Source organism: Yamadazyma tenuis, chromosome 7 (assembly GCF_029203305.1).
Source record: "Yamadazyma tenuis chromosome 7, complete sequence".
NCBI lineage: Eukaryota > Fungi > Ascomycota > Pichiomycetes > Serinales > Debaryomycetaceae > Yamadazyma > Yamadazyma tenuis.
In genome coordinates this window covers 156,586-169,013 of record NC_089467.1, presented here as the reverse complement: position 1 = coordinate 169,013, position 12,428 = coordinate 156,586, and the positions used below count along the sequence as shown (strand labels likewise).

General features: G+C 40.9%; 3 protein-coding genes across 3 annotated transcripts; 2 read left to right on the top strand and 1 right to left on the bottom strand. All coding sequences in view use genetic code 12, as the record gives it.

Annotated features, from left to right (window-relative positions):
* Positions 1-72: 72 nt before the first annotated feature.
* PSN45_004850 (uncharacterized protein) lies at positions 73-909 on the bottom strand (the record flags this gene model as incomplete). Its single annotated transcript, XM_006685759.1, has 1 exon — positions 73-909. One exon carries the CDS (start codon positions 907-909, stop codon positions 73-75), a length of 837 nt encoding a protein of 278 aa, XP_006685822.1.
* A 5,365-nt stretch (positions 910-6,274) lies between these two features.
* Positions 6,275-10,473, top strand: LOS1 (pre-tRNA nuclear export protein; the record flags this gene model as incomplete). The annotated part of the gene is made up of 2 exons (XM_006685275.2): positions 6,275-7,323; positions 7,401-10,473. The coding sequence occupies 2 exons, from the start codon at positions 6,275-6,277 to the stop codon at positions 10,471-10,473; spliced, it is 4,122 nt and encodes a 1,373-aa protein (XP_006685338.2).
* Positions 10,474-10,753: 280 nt separating this feature from the next.
* On the top strand, positions 10,754-12,385 carry UTP18 (U3 snoRNP protein; the record flags this gene model as incomplete). Its single annotated transcript, XM_006685274.1, has 1 exon — positions 10,754-12,385. The coding sequence occupies one exon, from the start codon at positions 10,754-10,756 to the stop codon at positions 12,383-12,385; it is 1,632 nt and encodes a 543-aa protein (XP_006685337.1).
* Between the last annotated feature and the right edge of the window lie 43 nt (positions 12,386-12,428).

Sequence of the window (12,428 nt, the reverse complement as noted above, 5' to 3'; positions counted from 1 at the left end):
TCCCGAAAAGTCTATATATGTACATAAAAGGCAAACCAATCATAACAAAAGTAAATCATAAATATGTTAAATTTAACAAGAGATCAAGTCCACAATGGCCAACTTGACTTCAGCACATTGATCAGCAACGTCTTGATCATACAAATTGTAGAAGTCACCGGAAAGACATTGATAGAACGTTTGGTTGTTACCCAAGGCCAAGTAACCGTCGATAATAGACCAACCGGCGGCGTAAATAGCACCAGCTTGAGGTGGTGGACCATCGAATTGGAACTGTCTGTTAGCAACAATAGAACCAATTCTTCCCTTAGCATCGGTCAAGATAGAAGCACTTAAACTCATAGATAAAGAGTCAGAAGTAGCACAGGTTTCCAATTTTGCACCCGAAGTGTCATCAGAGGTTGAGTTATTTTGAACTTGACCATCGGTTATTTGAGCAGCAGCCGTACCTTGGTTTTGAATTTGACCATCGTTTATCTGGTTGATCACAGAAGCAGAAGCAGAAGTAGTTGGTTGGTTTTGGATTTGGCCATCACCAATTTGGTTGACGACTTTAGTGGCCGTAGTTGCCGTAGTTGCCTGATTTTGGATTTGTCCATCACCGATTTGGTTGATCACAGAAGCAGTTGGCTGGTTTTGAATTTGACCATCGCCGATTTGGTTGATCACTTTGGTCACAGCAGCACTGGTAGTGGTAGTTGGGGCTTGGATTTGTCCATCACCAATTTGAGTAACTTCTCTTTTGGCAGCAGCCGAGGGGGCAGCAGACACAGTTTCAATTTGGATACCGAAACTTTGGGTGTAATCAGTGGTTCCAGTAGGAGAAGCACTTGGAGTCAAGGTAGAGTAGTTATCCGAAGGCACGTATGCGGCGATGGTGACAGCGACAAAATATAAAAGTGGTAACATTTTTGGTTTCGTATGTGGTAGATGTTAGTATTAAGCGATAGAAAGTTAAACCCGTAGGGGAGTTGACTCCAATAAATAGTAAATCAGGGGATAAACAGATGGCTTGCAACAAGCACGGATCACACGGCATATCTTGATCTATGGATCAATCGAACTCCACTAAGTACTGAAATTGAGGTGGGTGGCTGCAAACCTAGCCAGCATTATTAAGAGCGATGACACTTGCATACTCATATAATACAAGTGGCGGCCAATGAAAGAAACATATCTGCATGGAAAAGGGGCACAGATGTTAACTATGCATGACTTATCTAAAAATAGAGGAGAAATTGACGTTTGAATTGATTTGGTAGTAAAACAGAAGGCTGGGTGCGATGCTGGTACTAACAGATGGCTGGCCGAGTGGTGCGACATTGTAAACACAGAAAAGTCGGGGGAATGACCAAAATGTCGCACCCATATTCGAGCATTGACGATTCTAAATCATCCTCGCAGACGACCCGACCCACACTTCGACCTCCTCACGGAATTTACCCGTGCGCACGACCACATAACATAGTTGATTATATACAAGATCTCCGCAACATGCTCGACAGAACTAAGTAAATTAGCGGTCTCAAAACCTTATAGGGCTAGAATAGGAAAGAGGTCTAAAAAATAAATTCTTGTTTTTGGAATATTTTCCATCAAATGTTACAATATGTTGCCTACTGCCGCTGAAATATCTCGTCCTTGCGATCTCTTCAATTTCACTGGTAGATATGGACTAGGGGGCATATTTCGACATGGCGTTATGGTCCACAATAATTTTAATAAAATAAACCACAGAGAATAATTCCGAGTGGACTTATTCTATTTGATAGATAACAAGTTTTATCAAGTTTGATTAAATCCGTCATTGGTCAATCCCCTTTGATTAAAAAACCATGCATGTTCTTATACCCCATATGATGTTGCAACCCCTCCAAACTATGAAGTTTATCATGTGTAAAATGAAGATTCTTTTGAAAAAATAAACAAAAGTGCGTGGGCGGCAATCTGTTTGAGTGTGGGTTAAGCGATTTAATACAGTTACAATTGGGTTCTGAGTGTGGGCAGCTGTTCTATGCACCAACTTGAAATTGAGAAAGTATTGTTTTCTGCAAGTATGATCCTGCAACAATTTATGGTTATAGATAATGCCTCAGGGCGTGCCTCAGGGCGTGCCTCAGGGCGTGCCCCACCTACAGTCCTACATGCGCATGTTCCCCAGATAAGGGCAAAGCTTGGGACTCAGGGAGTTGTATTCCTGCAACAAAAAATCTAGACTACATAAACGAGTCTGTTAATCGTAGTTGAGAAGCAAAATCATTTTTCTTTTATTTAACAAAAGTACTGCAATAGTTGTAAAACATTTAAGACCCTTTAAATTTTTTTTAAAAGCCTACACTATATTTAGCTGAAGAGCCATTGTTGTTATGGAAGATGATCCCCAGACTTTAGCATACCCTTTGGTTATGCAAATCTACATGTGCCCCGGTAATATGATTAATAACCTGACGCGCACCGAAGACGCATTAGAGTGTGTCTTCGATATGTGTGAAATGCTTTGTGTGAGGGTTTACCAACCATTATCTCGACGCTCGCAAGTTAATTTTTTTTAATACGAACATTTCGTAATTTTCCCGCCGCTTGGCTTCCAAACAAAAATTGGATAAAATAACCCTGCAAAGTAAAAATAAAAAAAAAAAATACAATCATTAAAAATAAAAGCTCATGAAAAATAAAATCATAAAACCAAAAACAAAAACAGAAAAAAAAATACAGAAAACAAAAATAAATAAATTTATTCAATCACTAAATAAAATTTGGCAAATCCCCTTGTTTTTGACTTTTAGCTCAACTATTTTTTTCTCTCGTGTTGAACATCCAGAGACTAAAGGGTGGCCGACGCCCAAATCACCAAGCAATCCATAAAATTCCTAAACCGCCATTTTCCCTGGGATCGTTTAGTGTTGTTTTATATGGATGTCAAATTTATTCAAAATATTAGAATCAAATTCATCTGATACAGATTCTAGTAATATCGCCCGCCAACTTCAGAACAATCATTCCCAAATAAATTCGTCGGATCCCAACCGCAGCTACTCCAGTCTTCCTCAAGACCAGCTGCTCCAAACCTACGTATCAAGTGTTTCAACAGTTCTGGCATCTCAGGTACCCCAGTCACCTTATTCTCAATTAATGTCTCATAAAGCTGCCCAACTGGTCCATCACCTTCCTCAATCACAATACATGTCAGAAATGCCCATGGGTCTGTACGTACCGCCGCCGGCCGGCCACTACAGGCCTGTTACCGATACCGCCAACCACTTTCCACCAGTGTATGCTTCACAACAATCTCATGGAAACCAACCACAATTCCAGGCAGCCTCGGACGAGAAGCTTGTGGGTCAGGATGATATGGGAGGCCTACCCAACTTGCCACCTTTGGCATCTGGCCATCCATTAGGTCACTTCCCCCAAGGTTCCCCCCCACTCGGATCTCAAAATGTGTACGCTCAGGCACCCCAAGTGGCTTCCCAAGTACAGTCCCAAACCCCGGGACAGGGCTATCGGCGAACCCAACCACAAATACAGCCCTCTCTGACCCAACCCTCCCAAGGCCTGTACATGAATACCGGCACGTCGCCTCTCTCGGGATCCATATCGCTCCAGGCCAATGGACAGGCTGGAACCAGTTCCAGTACCAATAGTGTTATGCTTGTGGGTATGGTTCTGGGAACCAGCGTTGTTCCGTCATCCAATTCGTCTGGCTCATACTTCCCGGTAACCACGTCAGCTGCTCATGAGCTCCCACCTATCCTCCCTCCAAACCCCCCCATGGACTGGAATGACTACTACTACAACACCAACGGCCCCGTCCCATCGGCCCAGATACAACCCCAACTGTACCTTCAGACTGGCCAGCAGTACCAACAGTACTCCCAGTACCCGCAACCCTATAGTCAACATTCACAACAAATGCCCCCTAAACCGCAGTACACCTCCCAGCACCAGCTGTACCCCCCATTCCATCCACGGCCCCCATTACACTCTAGCATGGGTTCCGACTCCCTGGAAGGTGATAAGAAGCCTCGTACCACCGCAACCGTTCATAACATGACACCGGAAACTGCTGCTCGCAATAAATGCAGTGTTTGCCAGAAACAATTTAAGAGACCTTCTTCCCTACAAACTCATATGTATAGTCATACGGGAGAGAAACTTTTTAAGTGTCCATGGATCGATTGTGGCAAGTTTTTTTCGGTCAAGAGTAATATGACCCGTCACTACCGACTTCATGTGCGTGACATGAAGCGAAACAGCATTTCCAGCAGTACCTCCAATCTGACGATTTAAAAATATTTTTTTAAATCCATGTATAATACTTGTATTATAGCTTGCTGCAAGATCTTGGTTATTAACTTTGTTGGAGGATTTTCCCAAAACTCAAAAATACGAATGATCGGTTTTGCACTTCATATTTGTACCCTAATATTAAAGCCCCTTTAGTTCTATTATTGCCAGTCTCGAGACGCCTTGCACGTCCGATCTGCAACCAGCAAATTCAAACCAGTAAATACCCTCCCGCGAGATCTACCTTATCGGTTCGACGCCCGCACCTACATTCCTACCACCGCTGCACCTCCCGCTTGGTGCAACCGCGCCAACCTCCATACTGACACCAGCCAGTGTTGATGGTGCACCAATTAGGGTTTTTTCTGAGCCGAGTTATTTTAACATGGCGGTGCTTTTGGTAGAACTGGTAAACGCATAGCGCATTTTGGTAAGTCGCTTGCAATTGGCTGCTCTTACCTCTTGTAAACCATTAGAATACTTTTCGGCTTTGAGAGTCACAAGGTTCCAAACCTTTAAAACAAAAAGATTGACCATTACAAGTAGACTCACAAAGCGGGATATTTCTGTGTTCTTTTAGAATATTCTTTGATGGGTTGTGTCCACTCACGGCGGAGGGGATTTAGGTACTTGATGAAAATTATGGTTCTCTGGTCCCGGACTGCTGTTGGGGCTAGAACACTTATTACAGGTTGAGATATCCTGTATGTTGGTTTTAAGATGTCTCTTCTCTGTCGCTGCTACTTTTTTGCAGCAATAAAATATGCCTTATGCGAACATACTGGAACTCATCCGTCAACTGTATGATATGAGTCTTTGCTCCAGCGAATATCTAGTCAAATGTCGAATGTACCATTGTTGCTGCATGAGAACCCAGCCACGCAAGCTTTGAAAGAAACCGAACTCAAGAAGACAATCGCTCGTTCCCTAAGATGAATTTGACTAGTTGAAAGAAAGTCAGCCACCACTCGATACGATGTGTTGCCCCAGGATATTGTGCACTAGACAATTTATTGGTTGGAGCTATGTATCTTACGATTGCTCTGAAGACTTTACAGTGGGTACTTGAAGGAATGGTGAAAAATTGGTTCACAGACTCCCATAATTGGGTGGGTCTCCGTGATCAGCAAAAGAGAGTTCTACGAATATAGTACTGATTTTCATGGTGGGTCATTCTTCCGCCCTGTAAAGGAGTTAATTGTTTAGTGACTGCTCATTATTTATGGAGTATAGAGACGCTACAAAACAGAAAAGCAAAACTTTGGACGTATTGAACCAGTTTTTAGAGAGAATCAAGCCTAAAAAGAAACCAAGAGGCAGAACAAAAGATTTGATGAGCAGTTGCAGTTTCTAAAGAGTAAGAAGGATATTGGAGAAAAGGAAGAAAATAAAGGCAAGCAAGAAACCGCTTGAATCATATTAGAACTTTTGAACGAGTTTAAAAGCAAACAAATCACCACTGTATTCGAGGAGCTACCTGATTCCATTTTGTGTGTTGTAGATGGCTATACTAACAAAGATGGTAACGTCAATTTCAGGACTTATCTGAGAGTTATAGATTGGGCTTTTACTACTGCTGGTGGGGCCATAATATAAGGAGATACCTCACGTATTGGGGTTACATGAGCTTTGATTGAAGGTCGCTGGATTCTGTGTTACAATAAAGGTCCAAGATACAATTTGAGTCCACCAAAAATAAAATCTACACAAGTTGAAAAATCAAGAAGATCCACCTTGCCCTCGAAGAAGAAGCATTCATAGGCGGAAATGTCAGCGGCTCAATGCTCTTCGTAATATACCGGTTGTTAATGTGAATTCAATAGAAGGCATCCAATATCTTCTGCGACGTAGTACCGCGAATCTGTCGGGTCAAACGAATTGGAGCGTCTTCGCCCGCGCTCACATGATATGGTACAAGAATTTTCAGTGTCCAACTTTTAATCTCAGTTACCAAGTTTGCAGTCTGACCCATACACCGTACTCCTCCATGATCCTCAAGAGATTCTTATCTGTCAAGCCTCCGTTTGTGCCATTGACTACAGAAGGGTTCACCGAAACTATCGGCAACACCCCCCTCATCAAATTACCCAAAATCTCCTCCAGAATCAACAGAAATGTCTACGCAAAAGCCGAGTTCATGAACCCAGGAGGTTCTATTAAAGATAGAGCCGCGCTATACGTCATCAAGGACGCCGAATCAAGAGGTCTCATAAAACCAGGTGGTACCGTTATCGAAGGAACTGCTGGAAATACCGGGATAGGTTTAGCTCACGTTTGTAGGTCTAGAGGGTACAAATGTGTGATTTACATGCCAAACACTCAAGCCAAATCCAAAATGGACACCTTACGCTTATTAGGCGCCGAAGTTCACCCTGTGCCCGCAGTTGCATTCGACAACCCCGAAAACTACAACCACCAGGCCAAAAGACACGCAGACAGCTTGGAAAATGCAGTTTGGACCAACCAGTTCGACAACACCGCCAACCGCCAAGCCCACATCGAGACCACCGGCCCCGAAATATGGGCTCAATTGAACGGGAAAGTGGACGGGTTCACCTGTTCCACCGGAACTGGTGGTACATTTGCTGGTATCACCCGGTATTTAAAGACCATCTCCAACGACAAAACCAAATGCGTATTGGCCGACCCTCCTGGGTCTATCGTTCATTCTTATATCCAAAGCAAAGGTAAGGACATCGTCAGAGGTGGTTCCTCGTTCACTGAAGGTATTGGGCAGGGTAGAATCACTGAAAACTTGCAGCCGGAAATAGACATCATTGACGACTCATACAAGATTCCTGATGAAGAAAGCATCGTGATGTTATACCAATTGTTGGATGAAGAAGGAATTTATGTAGGTGGAACCTCTGCCTTGAATGTAGTTGCAGCCATTAGGTTGGCTCAGGAATTGCCTGAAGGATCTAATGTCGTGACGGTTTTGGCCGATTCGTGCCACAAATACAGCGACCGGATCTTCTCCAAGTCATGGTTGGAGTCCAAGGGCTTGTATGATGCCATCCCTGAATCCTTAAAGAAGTATGCCTCTTTAGATTAGAATATACACCGGCGGTTTTTGCAGCCTTTCTGCGGCGTGCATCACCCACTTTGGCCAGCCAAAAAAATTTTCGTGAATCCACAAAGTTGAAAATCCACAAGACGGTTAGCGGTGAGAACAAAAGTATGGAACAGCAGATTAATCAAGCGGTAGGAATAGCGTTGAGTAGAGATAGCGAGCCGGGATTGAAGCAGCAGGCCATAGAGTTCATCAACCAAATCAAGAGCACCAAAGACGGCTATAAATCATGTGTCAATATCCTTCTCACTAATGGATCCGCTGTCAATGATGAGTTTAAGTTTTTCATCTTCCAGGTAATCGACGAGAACTTGTCTCTGCTCTCACAAGAAGAGCTGTACGAAATTGATCAGCAGTTGTTTCTGTACGTCAGCCAGTTAATTTATAGTAAGAAACAAGACAGTTCTTTCATCAAAAACAAAACCACTGAGATATTGAGCAAAGTCTTCTGCAAGAATTACATGACCATTAACCCTAACTTCCTCAAAAATTGGCTCAGTTTTGTCAAAGACAACGAGAGCAGTGAGTTGGCTTATGATTATTACCTCCGATTAATGATCTCTATCCATGAAGAAATCGGTGATAAATTAATCATGAGAAATGACTTTTTGAACGAGAGAAACCTGTACATTAAAGACAAGATCAGAATCGATGACATGCCTGCTTTGGTAGAAAGCTGGTATAAGATCTTGGAAATCAGTTACACCAACTACAATGAAACAAATATGAATAATTCTTTGATAGTGATTGGCCAATATGTCAACTGGATGGAGATTTCTTTGTTCATCAACAAAAACTATTTGGAGTTGTTTAATTCTATTTTGGTCAACAAATTATCAAACAAAGTGTGCTCCACTATTGCAGAGATCGTCTGCAAAAAGATGAAGCCCGAAAAGAAGTTTGAGTTATTGAGTTTGCTCAACTTGTCAAATGTTATTTCTAATTTAGACAACTCTAAATTAGACTTGGACTTTCTAGAAAACTTGGCTAAGTTGACCAACGCAGTGGCATTAGAGATGTGCTATATTATAGAAAATTCTGCGAATTTGACTCAGGATATTTTGAATCATTTACTCAACTACTGGCAGCTCATCTTCAACTTTTTGTCCAATGACTACGATGAGATATCCCTTCAAGTTTTTCCTTTCATTCAAAACTACTTGACATTGAGTAAGAAAACCCCCACGTTGGTCATTAAGGAGTTATACGAGAACTTGTTAGACAGGGTCATCTTGAAAATGAAGTTTGACAGTGAATCATTCGATTTGGAAGATGAAGAAGCGGTTGAAGAGTTCCAAGAGTTTAGAGGTAAATTGAAATTTTTTCAAGAATCTATTGCTGGATTATTACCAGACTTATATTTGAATGCTTTGCCGATAATAATCAATAAATTTGTCTTTGAAGAGACTAATAACTCGAGCTGGGACAGCTTCGAGTTGGGATTATACGAGCTCACCAGTTTCAACGACTCCATAAAAAATAATTTAATCAACCAGCCAAAAAGTGAGATAGCTACTTCCAAACCAATGGGAATCATCTCCAATTTTTTCTTCAAATTAATCAATGAGTTGCCAATCAACAAGTTCAATCACGAGTTAAATCAATTGAGCTTGTTCGAAATAATTATAAAAATCTACCCCAATTTGAACAACGAATTGAGATCAAACCTAGAGTTTAACCTGAAGATTCTTGAGCTTTTTATCAGCAATATTGGGATTTTCAACCCGGCCGATAAGGTCAAACTTAGATGCTGGTACTTGTTTTTCAGATTTGTCAAGACCATAAAACCTCATCTTTTAAGCGATGAAGGGTTTTTGAGTCAGTTCATATTGAATTTGAACAGTGATTTACTTGTTATTAAAGCTGAATTACCCAAGAAGGACGATGAACTGGAGTTAGTCGAGTCCTCTAACTTCAACAATCAATTGTATTTGTTTGAGTCGATTGGATCGTTAATTTCTATGTTTAATATTAGTGAAGAAAGTAAGTTGAAACTTGTGGATATGCTTTTACAACCAATCTTCAATGATTTGGAGAACTTGCTTAAGTTCAAAGACAAACCTGAAGGGCAAGTACCAGATCAAGAAACTCAACTTGTTCACTTACAAATCCATCACGACTTAATGGCAATAGGAACTTTTGCAAGAGGTTACCATTTTGAACTGAAAAATAAGTACTCTGTTATAATTGTTCAAAAGTTCTTGAACTGTTGTCAAATCATCATCATTATTTTACAAAGCTTTGACAAGATCTTGATGGTTCGTGAAAGTTCTAGGTTTGCATTCGCAAGGTTTATTCCAATATTGCAAGATAACATCATCAATGAGTTGAACAAATTGGTCACCGTAATTTTATCATCAAACAACTTGAAGACATCTGAGTTGATGGAGTTTGTTGCGTTTTTAAACCAAATCATTCATTCTTATAAAGATAACGAGAACATCTACAATTTGTTGAACAATTTACTTACTCCCTTACTCAACAAGGTTTTCGAAATGATTGACAGCTTGCATTCAATCACCAGCACAAACGAGTATCCTGACTTGGTCAGAGACAAGATTTCATTGAAGAAGACTTTATTAACGTTTGTCTCAACCGTCATTACCAACCATCAGACCAGCTTGTTGATTACCGAAACCAACAAATTAATTCTTCCAACGTTGATCGATAAGATATTTGGCATCTGTTACGAATTAGACTTGGATGATCCAGTGTTGACCAGATTGGCAATCACCCAACTAATCAATATGGCTACTGTTTTCCAGGATGGTCATATCAAAGATAAGAATGACAAGTTTTCCTCTGTCAACAGCATCGAAGGAATTGATAGTTACCTTATCAGTAATTCTACTAGATTGGTTTTCGAGCTTCCTTTCAAGCTCAAAGAATTGAATGCCCAAAACAAATACGTCCTCCAAGAGTTGTCTTTATTAATGAAGACAATGCAAGCCGAAAATAATAACGAGGGTTTCATCAACAGTCTCTTGTCTTTCTTGACAGAAAATGGTATCAGTGAAGAGATTAAAGTTGGATTTTGCAAGAACTTGGTCGAATTAGATGCCAAACAGTTCAAAAAATACTTTATTGCCTTCGTAACTGAATTGAGACGATGAACGCCCACCCCATATCACCCTTCCTGTATTATATTAAAGCATCCCACAAATTATTATTATTAAGTTACGACTACCATATTGAAGGACCTGGTTCCAAGCATTTTTGGACATCCTCTGGTCTTTTGCATGTACAATTATCTGTAAATACCAAATATACGATTGTTCATGATTAGCCTCTAACCCAAAAGAGTGTGCTCACCACAAATCGTACATAAATTTTTTTTGTGCGAAGAGGAAGAGCATCGGAACGATTTTGACATTGTAGCATTCATAAAAAGTCATGAGCAAAAATATTAATTCTGCTACCATGGACTTGGAAATACCCCCAAAGGATATGGAAGAGCTACAACTCGAAAAGCTTGTCTTTGGTGACATGGAAAACTTCCAAATGAATTTGAAGAAAACTGATAATTTGCTCGAGTACAACACCAGCGATGAGGAACTTGAAGGTGTGGATAGTGATGCTTCTAAATTTTACAGTGGTTCTGACGATGAGAATGATAGACAAGATGACGATATGTTTTTCATCGATGATGGTGAAAATTCTAATGGTGTTGAAGGAACCGTGGATATGGAACTAGATGACCTGGATGACAACGAATCAGAATCAGAAGAGGATGAAGAACATGCATGGAGTGACAGCGAAGATGAAAAGGTGAGTATTTCACTTGTGGCATCAGATAAGTTGAAGAAACTCAGAAAGTCCACCACAGACGACTACGTCAATGGTAAAGCATATATCAAGAGACTTCGGACCCAGTTTGAAAGAATATATCCTAGGCCAAACTGGGTGGAGCAGATCGAAGAAGAGCAGAACGGCGGCGAAGAAGGAAATGAAGCCAGCGATGAATTAACCAATAATAATACGAATGCATTATTGTCTATTTTAAAATCCACAGACAAGTTTACCATAACCAAGCAGTTGAAGTTAATATCTCCCAATAAGATATCCGTGACCAGACTCAAGGATGGAAATCACAACAGGAGGTCTAAGTCTGGGATTCAGTCCCTTTCTTTCCACTCCAAACAACCTTTGTTGCTTACAGGTGGATTTGATAAGACTATAAGAATATACCACATAGATGGTAAGTCAAATACTCTTGTCACCAGCTTGCATTTGAAAGATTCACCTATTTATTCATGTTCCTTCCTGAACTTAGTCACCAAAGACAACAAGAATCTCATATATGCTGCTGGTAGAAGAAAGTATATGAACAAATGGGATTTGAATACCGGCGAAGTAGAGAAGATAAGCAGAATGTATGGGTTTGAAAAGTTCCAGAAGTCCATGGAGTACTTCAAAGTCTCTCCAATGGGCACTTTTGTTGGCCTTACAGGGTCCAGTGGATACTGTAATATCCTAAATGGACTTTCAGGCCAGTTTTTGAAAAATTTCAAAATCGAAGGAACCATAATAGACTTTGATTTCTCTCACGACGAGAAGATAATTATCATTACCAACACGGTTGGCGAGGTATGGGAGTTTGAGTTGGAAACCGATAAACTCATGAAAAGATGGCAGGATAACAACGGAATCGGAATCACCAAAATTAAGTTTGGTGGTCCAAGAGACCGTTGGTTGGCGATAGGATCCAATACCGGTGTTGTCAACTTATATGACCGATTATCCTCCACACCTACAATTCCCTTCAAAGCGGTGGAAAACTTGGTTACCACGATTTCGTCATTACAGTTTAACTCGGATGGACAATTACTTGTGATTGCATCCAGAGCCAAAAGAGACGCTTTGAGGGTAGTACATCTACCCTCAGCAAGTGTATACTCTAACTGGCCCACCAGCGGTACGCCATTGGGAAAGGTCACCTCTGTGACATTCTCACCCAATAGTCAGATGTTGGCGGTGGGTAATGAGGCTGGAAAAGTGACACTTTGGAGACTCAACCATTATTAGTTGCATTTGTATAGAAAATAGTTCGCGATAAAATCGAACCATC